Raw genomic sequence first — 12,446 nt, forward strand, 5'->3', positions numbered from 1 at the left:
TTGTCTTTACTATTAGCTCCAAGAGGGCAAGGGTTGAGTCTGAGTTGCTTGATGCTGTTCCCTACACTCAGCTCAGTGTCTGATGTACACATAGGCACCTCACAAAGGAAGAAGAGGATTTCCTTCCTAGGTCTAAGAGAAAACTTCAAAACAGCAAATTTCTATGAAAACTGTCCTTCAGATTTCTGACAAACATTAATATCTGAGCTCAAACAATTCTTTCCCTTAAGGGACACATTTACAGGGCTTTAAATCTCTTATAAACATTAGGTCTTAGCTCCTTATAAATATATATTTATTTACACATGGACGCACTTGAAAGACTTCTCTCATGAATTCTCTAATGTCTTGAGGAGGTGATTTTGCTGGAAAACTTTTCTACAGTAACCATCATTATGCATTTCCTCTTCCATAGAGGATTCATTTGTTATACTGGCCAGCTCTTCCTCCTGATCTGAAGAGTCTTATTTAAATTATTTGGAGATATATTGCCCAAAGATGTGCACAAAAATAGAATTCAAAGTGGAAATAGCATGTGACAACTGGTAAAATGGACATATTAACCAAATCATACAATTGAGAGAACAATTAAAGAGGCAAGAAAAAAAAAACAAAATCAAGAAAACGTTTCTCAAATTGAATGCAATTAGGACAGGTTTTCCTGTACTAATATTTTCAGAAACCTGAGTTCAAAATAAAAGCAGGTCAAAAATATCTACTAAATTCATCACATGAACAAGCTGAAAAATCTATTTAGTTGATCATAATTTTCTCATTTTTCTGGGTCCTGCCATTTAGATGAACAGAACAATGCCTACTTAGCTGACTAAAATGAAGTTCAAATTCTCAGCTGTAGCTAATTTACTATGCAATTTCATAATGCTCTGACATATAGATATATAATATCTTTTTCAGAAAATGCAGACCTCCAGACATAACTACGGCCTGTACATTATAAAATATAAATCCTTACATGTGGTCACAGAGCTTTAAAACTGAGCACATTACCCTAGCCCACTGGTAATATCTGAAATTCCCTCCAATAGGCACCTAGTGAGATTTTGATCACCACCCAAAGTATCCAGGTCATCACAAAAATGTGCTACATTGCAAAGGAATTCTTTTCTCTGAGCTAAAATCTGTTGTGGTTAACAAAGCAGGAAACTTTCTGCCCCAGACATCAAATACGTCCTCATCCATCACAGTGCTTCCTTTCTTCTCTCAATAACCAGAAGTTGAGGTGAGCCTCCTTCATTTTAAGACCAGCCCTTCATCTGTGCTCTTTTTCTGGAGCTTTCCTATTCAGCCATTCACTCTCTGTCATGTAAATATCTTCAACGGTGCCCCTTCTACCATACCTTCAATTTTTCTCTTCCTGCTGGGTCATTTTTTATAGACTAGAAACAAGCTCATCCTTTCCCATCCTTCACATGTTCACCTTTGGCTGTGCACTGCCCATTACTCCTCCACCTGCCCCACTTTACAACCTCAGCTAGGCTTCTTGGGCCTCTGGAGATTTATAGCCCAGTCATTTCTGTTGTGGACATTCATCTACCTGGCTGCCCAGCATCTGCCTGGAAAATCTGCTCTTCTGCTAGGCGAAAACACTAGCACCTACGGCACATTCTCACCGATCAGATACTCCCATTCTCCCCTAATAAGAACTGTACTCATTAAAGCAGCAGGGATTAGCAGGGGCTTCTAGACTCATCTAGTGACCAGCATTAGAGGTGGAAATTATCACAGAGACACTCACTGTCCAGATGTGACAGCAAGGGCACCCTATCTGGGCTTCTCCTGTGGGGTGACTTTAAGAATTAGTCCAGGGAATTCCCTGGTGGTCCCATGGCTTTCACTGCCAGGGGCCCAGGTTTGATCCCTGGGCAGGGAACTAAGATCCTGCAAGCCTCGCAGCAAGGCCAAAAAAAAAAAAAAAAAAAAATTAGTCCAGTAGTCTAACATAAGTTATAAATATTATCTATACTCTGATAATCAGTACATAATGAGAATGTTAGCAGCTATGCATATATTCTTCTAAAATTTGTCTTATTTACCTTTACACCAGAAATTTTCAAATTTTAGTTCCATCAGGATCGTTTAAAGGGCTTGATAAACCATAGACTGATGGGCCTCACCCCCAGAATTTCTGATTCTAATTCTGGGACGGAGTTATCAAATTCATTCTAAAATATTTCCAGGTGATGTTGATATGCTTCTCAATGCTACCTGCCCACATATTTTTGTTATTAGCTCCTTTTCATCCCTGAAGTCTCAACTTAGCTGTCTCCTTCCTTGGGAAACTTTCGCTCCCCTCTTTTCCCACCAGTGCACTAGATATCCCCAGCTAAGGCTCTCACACCAGTCTTGTGCTCCCACACCTTCGTGTGCCTATCAAGTACACATCAGTAACTAAAACTGAAATCCTTCTTTGATACATATTTATATGTAACTGTCCCAACCACTAACATGATTGGCTAAAGAGCAGAGATCATAGTATTCTCTTTTTTTAAATATAAGGAAAAAAATTTTTTAAACTACAAGCATAATACAAAACAAAAAAAAGAATGTTGTATAAAGGTTAATAGGCAAATATATCAAAAAGTTGTAACAATTATGAACGCAGATCCACCTAACAACATAGTCTAAAAATACACAGAACAACATATGGCAAAACAGTGACGAGAAATATATGAGGGTGAGTCAAAAGCTACCCACACTCCGGTTACATTAAAACTTCTGTTGGGCTCACAGCCACAATGTAGATAATTTTTGACTCACCCTGGTACAAATCAACCGTTGCAGTTATTTTAAAAAGTTGAGGTAAAACTTAGGTCTCTTTTTCTGGACATCTTTGTTTCTTTAAAAATGTTTTTACTGTGGTAAAACATACATAACATTTACCATTTTAAGGGTACAGTTCATGACATTAAGTACATTCATAGCATTGGGTAACCATCCCTACCAGGCAACTTCAGAACTTCCTTCATCTTCTCAAACTGAAACTCTGAACCCATTTAAACAGGAACTCTTCATGACCCCAACCTTCTATCCCTAGTGGCCATCATTCTACTTTCTGTCTCTATTCATCTTTCTACAGACAGTTTCTAGCACACTGTCTCTTAATTACATGACCTCAATAACTGCAGAACGGAGGGAGGTGAGTGACATTCTCCTTAAGCATCAAATAAAAGAATAAATAAGAAAAAATTTTACAGAGTTAAAATTCAAATAGAAATGGTATGTAGTATCACTGGAATTATTAGAAAACTTGAATGACATATTAGCTGTTAGAATTATAAGTGTATGGCTGTTTGAAACCACCATTATGGCTTTCTACCTAGCACAAATATTAAGCACTTGCATTTTTAAGATAATAAAAAGATCAAATATGAGAAAAAAATCCACCAGAAAAAGAAATATAAACTTTTTCCCTTTCTCCACTCAAACATCTAAGACTCTTGAATTGAGTTCACACTTCATTGAGAATATATGCCCATCCACATCTGCAATGTCTTGCTGCCTGAACCCATATAAGGAGAAAAGAGGAAACCTAATGGAGAAGAAAGCTGTGTAAAAAGTACAGCAATGTACATTGATAGAAAAGGAAATGCAGGGATAGAAGAGCTTTCATAATCTACTTCTGTATATGGAAGCTCTTGCATTTCAAAAAAATTGTGTCATAAAAATGTCCAAATTTATGTATTTGGTACTTACAGAAGATATAAAAGATGGACCTCAAGGTCATAATTCTTGAAAGGATTCTTAAATAATGACTCCATGTAACAGATGAATAATTTCAAGTCCTCTTTCAACCAGCACTGTATGTTCCAGTTTGCACCTGAATTAAAAATAAACTAAATTAAACCCGAAAAAAACATTCTGAACAACTCGGTGAAAGAGAAGAGCTAAATTAAATTTACCAGTGTTCTGATACAACTTCCACTGCCCATTCTGAGAGAAAAAGAACAGGCTCTAACTGGTCACATGTGTTTGCCCATTTAGTCCCTTCCGCCTTCAGTTGCCTATTTCATAAAGTAATAGAATTAAATTCAATTATTGTTTCTCAAACTTTTTTAAAATCCTGAATCACTTAAGTAGGACAGAAGACCCCAAAACTCACCTAGCTCAGTTCATCCTCACTTTCCAAGAGACGAGAGAACATGAAATATCAAGGTACAAGCAAATTTGGGGCAGTATTTATGTGTCTGCTTTAGCAGCGAAGGCATGGTGATTCACACAGGAACTAAGAAGCAGGTCTTAAATTCTTGCTATTGTAATATCATAGGGCCCACATACTACTTATGTGACTATACTTCACTTCACACTGAAAAACTCACCTGACAATGATAAACTGTCAGTGATTTGTAATTTAGAAAGCAAAAATAACAATAGTTGAAAATCACTACTAACTTAAGACAACACTATAACTTATCTTTAAGCAATACAAACATATTTCCCCATCTGAAGGATTTCTAGCTAGTAGGGACTTTGCATAGGTTGAGCCCCATGAAGTAAACAGCCCATATGAGAGAATATTAAATGGAAATCTTCAATAACCACCACTTAACCTAGTAATTTTAGTTACAAAAACTTAAACTCACTTAAAAATAACTAATTATTAGCCTCTATTTATATATAAAATTAAAATCTGCAGCATCATACTCATTTCACTTGATAATTGAAAAAAGTGCTAATATTTTTTGATCATTTCAAGGCTCATCACAGGGACACTAATATTTTAAGTTCATTCTTAATATATTTAATAATCATTGGAATGGCTAAGTTATTTCCTTACAAATTAAAAAAGTGCTTCATTTAAAATTAAATTAAATGCCCATAGACTCAGTTGGAGACACTGGCGTTATTACGTCTAACTTGTTTTAAAACTCCGATTTTATTGCACAGGTATGCTTTATCCTTACTCCTAACCTGATTTCAACAGACTGAGTGTTTCTTCTATCTAATGAGTGGTGCTTTGGCCCTCCAAGGGACATCTGGAAAAGTCTGCATAGATGTTTTGATTGTCACAACTGGGAAGTGAGTGTCACAGGCATCAGTGGGTAGAAGGCGGGGATGCTTCAGAACATCCCGCAATGCACAGAACAGTCCTCCATAACTAAGAATTATCTGGCCCACAATGTCAATAATTTTGAGGCTGAGAAATTCAGACTAACCCTACATATTACGTATGCCTTATTTTCATACTGTAGGTCTCTACAGTGCTAAGTCAATTGTCTTTGCTCTATTTAGCTCTTACACAAGGCACGGAGATAATTTTGTTGTTTACATTTCCAGATGCAGAATTATTAATTACACTAGCTACATTTAGCATGCATTATACTTAAACAACAAAAAACCCTTGGTTCTAAATATATATTGGTTATGGAGTGATTCCTTGCTTGCTTTAAAATTTAACTAATTCAACAGTATTATCTGCCATTTGCTATTTTAATAAAAATAAGATGTACTTTTTCTATTTTAAAGCAAATTTAGAAGACTACAAGAAATGTATTTTAAGGTTAAAAAGTTCCCTCATTGCATTTTTATTTTATTTTTATGGGACAGAAAGTAACTGGGGACTTGTTAGTTTGGTCCTAATTTTATTACTAATATAAAATGATGATGTGTGCTCACAATCACATCCATAAGACATCTATTTCATACAGGTTTCAGAGAATGAAAACATTTTGTTCAATACAGTTAAGTAAAACCTAACATTTGGAACATTAAAATACTACTTACCTATCTGTTGAAAAACTAAAGAATTTACTGTTGAAACAAATGCCTTCCCTTCAATGTTGTCTGCATATACAGAGCAGTTTTTATCTTCCTCGCTCCAAAAGCAACAGTGGAAAGTTGTTTTGGATGATAAGTTAGATAAGTAGGTACCACTTGAATTAAGTTTAGTCTCAACAACTGCCTCATAATGTCCATTCAAATCTGAAGTGTTCTTTGAGATTCCAGCAGGCAAGAGGAAGTCATATGTTGTATTTGGCAGCATGCAAGACAACTTAAATTTCCAGGGAGTAATTGGATATGCCAAATGAAATGCAGTAATCACACATGTAAATTCTGTTAGGACATTTAAAAGACACATAGAAAAGCAATTAATCATTTTGACTAAGACATAAATAGGAAGTATCTAAGATCAAACCATGTAGTGCTCAACAGTAATTACTTAACTTTCTAAGTGCTCAATCAGTGCCTTAAGCACAGCTCTGTGCTTCCATTGAACAAAATGTTATACTTAAGAGGGTGCATTTATTTATAGAGGTAACTTCAGTCTTTAGCACCCCTTTTTGGAAATTCACACTTCATTTTCCTCATTAATCTAACATCTCATATTTATATGTTAATAAGAAATTATAGCTAAATATTTCAATTCCCTTTTCTAAAATATAAATAATTCTAATGAACCTCCAGCATAAATGGTAAATATCTGGAGGTGCAATTATATAAGCAAATATTAAAGTGATGTTTTAATATTTCTTAATAATAATAACACCAAAATGTTAACACTACTTTCACTGAGTGCTTTCTTTTAGAAAGGGTTTGTCTTCAACATCAGGACAACTGGATGATTTCCTGAATCTGCCCATGATCCTCCAGATATATGACATCATATAAGACATGTCCTTAATGCATTCTCCAATAACTGATGCACAATGACAGACTTCTTACAGGAAACGTCCACTGCTGATTAAAGACAATTTATCACTTTTTAGACACATAAAATTAAGAACAATTTATAATCCTGTACCCCCCCAAAATCCTCAAAAGTGATACTTTTTTTAATGAGTAACTGTTTGAAAATAAAATAATGAATTGTCCATAATTCTTTCATTTATAAGTTACCCTAATGATCCAACAGCTGTGTTGCCTCATATACAAAGTAATGCAGAATGAAAATTCTGAGACGTTTTCATGGATTTGTATAGTATGAGACTTTTGAAGGATTCTAGTAAATGTAAAAATGTAAGAAAATAGAAATTTTTTAAAAAATTCATAAAAGAATTGTTCTAAATTACAAAAGTAATACATGTAAAAATATTCAAATACACAATTAATGACTGTTAACAATTTGGTTTCCAGAACTTTCTATAAATATTAATTAATATAAATATGTATCAGATGCAGAAATTAAGGCAAAAATGATTAACATGACTAATATTATTTTTCCCACACTGATAACCATTAGATATCATAACATCACCAAAAGTGAATCCTCATTGCAATTGTGTTCCTTTGGACTTCAATCCTTCTAACATGTATTTCTGAAATTAGAACTTCTCACTAAAAAGAGAATAGGGTATTTCTTTCACTTTACAAAACCATGAATATGTATTGGTACTAATTAAAAGCATTATATTTTCTAGCTGCATGTGGAAGATTTGGTTGGCTGAACTGAAATTAGCCTAAAATCCTCAAAGAAGTATTTGAAACTTAAAATGTAATAATGAATGTCTTAGACATAGTAACTACTGAATCAGTTTAATTAAAAGATGATTCTATTTTGTTTACATGCTTTCTTTGCAAATGATATTTCCTTCCCTCCAAATGAAACCTAAATAGCAAGGAGACCAGAATTCTCATCTGAAGGCGCATATCATGTTATGATATCTGTTATCATCCTATAGTATTGTTATATATCAAGGTGCCAAACTGCTTCTGATTCACAAAACTTGACCAAACCACAAATCTTTTGGAAAGCCCATGTGAAACATTAGCATGGAGCCTAATAAAAATTAGATCGAGAATGTAAGAGAGAATGTTATCACTCTTTGATAGTCCCTTGTGGTCTAGTTTTCTGAAATCTGTAACAGTGGAATTATCCTGGATATTTTCTGTAAATATATAGATGGCTAAAATGACAAAGAATGGTATATATAACAAGGAAGAGTCATAAGAAAGCTCCTAAGGGCACCTTTAAAGATTGGGAGTTTGGAATTGACATTTACACACTGCTATATTTAAAACATATAACCAATGAGGACCTACTGTATAGCACAGGGAACTCTGCTCAATACTCTGTAATAATCTAAATGGGAAAAGAATTTGAAAAAGAATAGATACATGTATATGTATAACTGAATCACTTTGCTGTACATCTAAAACTAAAGCAACATTGTTAATACCCCAATATAAAATAAAAATTAAAAAAAAAGATTAGAATAGCCAAAGAGATGCTTATAAGTAGTTGACACGCAGGTAATGGTTGCTAGAGAAAATGGGTTTTGTTAGAGATAACTTGACTTTAATTTCAAAAACTTGGAAAACAGCCTAAATTAGATATTTGAGTTTAAAAAAACCAAAATATCTCTAGAATGCTGTAAGAAACAACTGGAAGTAGTAGAATGGGGGGGTTAAGGTCACCAACCCTCTGAGCAGTGGAAGATCTGCATATAACTTATAGGTGGCCCTCCCTATGCACGGTTCCTCTGTATGCACGGTTCCTCTTTATACACAGTTCCTCTGCATCTGCTGATTCAACTAACCTTGGATCGTGCAGTACTGCAGTACTTACTCTTGAAAAATATCCGAGTATAAGTGGATCTGTGAAAATCCATGCTCTTCAAGGGTCAACTATATACTCAAAAGTCATTGGCATTGTGACTACTTTCAAACAGAAGCCTGCTATGCTTCACGGAAATTTAAAACACAAGATTTTAAAAGAATGCCTGTAAGCTTTCTCTCAAGGATATTCCTGCAATAGGTAGGAGGAAGACTAGAATACATTTAATTTTTGAACGCATTCTTCTGGTAGTAGTCAAGGTGGGAATTCCCAAGGTATACAACATTCCTTGATAATATCCCCTTTAACATTATCTTTTTATTGTTTACCAGTCACAATGGGAAATATCATTTAAAATGACATTTCCTTTCCATTTTAGAATAAATCTGCTACTCTGTATGGTAGCCATTTATTTTAAATATTATCACCAAGTAAACTGCTCCTGCATACAGAGAATTAACTTTTTTATTTTTTTATTTTTTATTTTTTTATTTTTGCTGCAGTATGCGGGATCTTAGTTCCTTGATCAGGGATCGAACCCGTGCCCACTGCAATGGAAGTGTGGAGTCTTAACCATTGGACCACCAGGGAAGTCCTGAGAATTAAACTTTGGACTATCATCTGATATATATACTTGTAATTTAATAATGCTACATTTGCTAAATAAAATTAAAATATTTAAATGTCATCATATCTTGCTCCCAAGTATGTATAAAGGTGTTAATGTGCATTTATAATTTTCTGTACTGCAAAAGAAAACAAAGTTAAAAAACAAATGATGGGCAGGGAGAAAAGTTTCGCTTATGATGGTTAATATTAAGTGTCAACTTCTCTAGGCCCACGGGACGCTCAGACACTTGGTCAGACATTATTCTGTGTGTGTCTGTGAGGCTGTTCCTGGATGAGATGAACATTTGAACCAGGAGACTGAGCAAAGCAGCTGCCCTCCCTGGTGTGGGTGAGTCTCATCCAACTAAATGAAAACCTAAAAAGAACAAGAAGGCTGGGTAAGAGGAAACTCCTGCTGTTTGACTGGTTTGAACTGGGACATCATTCTTTTCCTTGCTTTGGACTCGAACTGAAACTTTACTCTTCTTGGGTCTCAAACCTGCCAGTGTTGGGACAAGAACTTACACTATCAGCTCTCCTGGGTCTCCAGCTTCCAACTGCAAATCTTGAGACTTCTCAGCCTCCATAATCATGTAAACCAATTCCTTATAATAAACCTCATACTGGATATATATATATATATATATATATATATATATATATATATAAAGTCCTATTGGCTCTGCTTCTCTGGGGAACCTTGACTAATACAGAACTAAATATCTACATTTTAGAAATTTCTAAAAATCAACTAAGACCAATAAAATGCAGTGACAAAAGGGCCAAAGTACGTGAATTAGAAAATCACATAAAATAAGAGAAACGATCACTAAACAGTGCTAAACCTCACAAATAACCAAATGAATAAAATTAAAATGAGATGTCGTATTTTGCTTTGACAGGGCGGAAAGGTAAAAGAATGATAATATGCGTCTTTGGCAGGAATGCAGTGGAATACGACTCATACACTCATGTTGGGACTGCAAAAGGCACAGAACGTTGTGGGGCAGATTTCACAGTACCTATCAAATTCAAACATGTGCTTACTACTCAACACAGAAATTCCTCTTTATGAAATAATCTATAGAAATACTCTCCCAAATACACAAAGATATATGTATACAAATTTCAGTGTAGCATTATTTGTTATGGAAAGAGAAATGTCTATCAATATGAATTGTTTAAATAAATTAATAATTTAAGGTACATTCATATAGTTCACTGTCTTGCAACCATTAAACAAATAAGTACACCAGTAAACACTGACATGAAAAGTTGTGACGATAAATTGAAAAGCTGTTAAACAGAAAAGAAAATGCAGAACGTACAGACCAATTTTATTTTTGCAACTAGAGATATGAATGTGTGTGTTTGTGTTATATTTCTAGAAGGATACACATCATGTTGTTTCCAGGAGATTGGGAAGAGTTTTCATTTTCACACTTACACTTTTGTTCAGTTTGCATTTTTCATCATGAGCAAGAGAATTCCTAACTGGAAATGGGAAATTTGGTTAGCCATTAAAGGAAACAGCATCTCTAAGGGCAAGATCACTACCTCATCTATGGACATTTTAAAAGCAAATAACTTACCCCAATGTAACAAAGCCACACAGAATTTTGGACAAATCATCTTACTTCAGAGAAGTACACCTGAAAAACAGTAAATCTAAAACAAATACACATGCTCATAAAAAAATGACATATACACAAGCCATCTGTGGGAAAATATAAAAGGAAAAGGATTATAATTAAGAATTCTGTAAATTTTAATCCTCTATAATACTCTGGATGAGTATCAGTGTTTAACCTTAACGTAAAACTGTAAGTTATAGATTCATTCCTATGCACATGCTATTTTATATAGTCAAATATAAGCGATACATTCACACATGGCTTAATCAGAAAATGGCAATGTTCCTTTACGACATGACAAACCAGGACAGGTATCACAGATGAGACTCAATTTTTAACTCAACAAAAGTGCTCACGGTGTTAATTAAACAGGTACTTTTTTAGTATCACACTAACATTATTAGTATTCCACTCTCCATTTTTTTGTGTGCTCAGTTCTTAAATTTCTCTTATTTCCTAAAGCCTTTATCTTTACTGTGATACTACAAAGCTAAACAATTATAGCATAGGTAATGAACTGCATATTTATTTCAAATAAAGAGGAGGAAACTTTCCAATATGCTTCTGGAAACCCCCTGTTCATCTGCAAATGAGGTAATATTCACATTGGTGAGTTATCAGTAATTGAAGCAAACTTTGATGGCTTCGTACATGCAGACGGTAGGGATGACTTCAGAGACAAGCTTTCCCATGAATTTGTTTTCAATTGAAATATATCATGAATAAGATTATTTGTACTACTATGTCAATGGTAGTACAAATAATCAAATAATAATAATTTGAATGGTAGTATAAATTTTAATATATTGGGCTTAGATTTGTAAGGAAACGCTAAAGGCTTTTTATATTTCAGTCTTTTCAGTATCTAATATTGGGGGTTCAGTTCACTACATGAAAATTAATCTGCGGTAAAAAGCCCTGAATTTGGTGTCAGGAGTCTTGGGTGCCCATCGAGTCTCTTTGACTAATCAGCTGTAGGACTTGGGATGTCACCATTCTAGACATCAGTTTCCTCAACTATAAATCAGACTGAAGGACAATCTCTACAATCCCTTTCAGAGCTGCCTATGATTCTGAGAGACTTTAGTTTAAAACAGAAACCAAGCTTGACCACAAAGAATATTATAAAGTAAATATTAAGTGAGAAACATGTCTCCTAAGTCATATCTGAGAACTGGTGGCTTGGCACGTGGTGAGCAAATAGAAAAGCGTGTTCGTTTAGTTCACAAGTTACATAACTCTTAGGAAGAAGATGGGTATGATCATTTTGTAGTCTGAAAAATCTGTTTGTCAGACTATGAGTTTTTCATCAGGATTTTGATTCTTTACACTCTTGACATCACAATGTTTCTTTAGGATTTCTAGAAATTAGTTCAGTGTGGAATCTTCATTACCTAATGGTATTACATGTGTACAAATTCCTCCCGGTTTTTTTTATGCTTCCTGTTTCTGATACAGCATTGTCTCATAAAATAAACCCAAGGGCAATTTCATAATCAGGATGTGTCACAAATACAACACATCACTAGACAGTGTTTTGACTGAACTGACTAGTGACTAGGTAATTCAGTCCAACAATTGATTTGACTCACTTTTAACCCAACTATCCGCTGAGTTAAGTGACCAATAAATCATATTGTTCTTCCTTACATAAGACAACCATTCTTTTAATGTTCCAGGCAAAACAAACT

General features: G+C 34.5%; 1 protein-coding gene across 9 annotated transcripts in view; it reads right to left on the reverse strand.

The window, feature by feature from the left end:
- Positions 1–12,446, reverse strand: part of LEPR (leptin receptor) — a 133,744-nt gene that overhangs the window by 52,904 nt on the left and 68,394 nt on the right. For 4 of the 9 annotated variants that reach the window (XM_057717287.1, XM_057717284.1, XM_057717250.1 and 1 more), the window contains 3 exons: positions 10,714–10,789; positions 5,743–6,072; positions 3,715–3,838 (listed from right to left, as the gene is read on the reverse strand). In XM_057717287.1, the coding sequence (XP_057573270.1) occupies positions 3,715–3,838; positions 5,743–6,072; positions 10,714–10,753 (494 nt within the window). In that variant the 5' untranslated portion in view covers positions 10,754–10,789. Of the gene's footprint in view, positions 1–3,714; positions 3,839–3,920; positions 4,022–5,742; positions 6,073–6,522; positions 6,697–10,713; positions 10,790–12,446 lie in introns of those variants that run through there. The other 5 variants (XM_057717283.1, XM_057717260.1, XM_057717275.1 and 2 more) reach the window with 3 other exon arrangements.

This window comes from Hippopotamus amphibius, chromosome 1, assembly GCF_030028045.1.
Source record: "Hippopotamus amphibius kiboko isolate mHipAmp2 chromosome 1, mHipAmp2.hap2, whole genome shotgun sequence".
Taxonomy (NCBI): Eukaryota; Metazoa; Chordata; class Mammalia; order Artiodactyla; family Hippopotamidae; genus Hippopotamus; species Hippopotamus amphibius.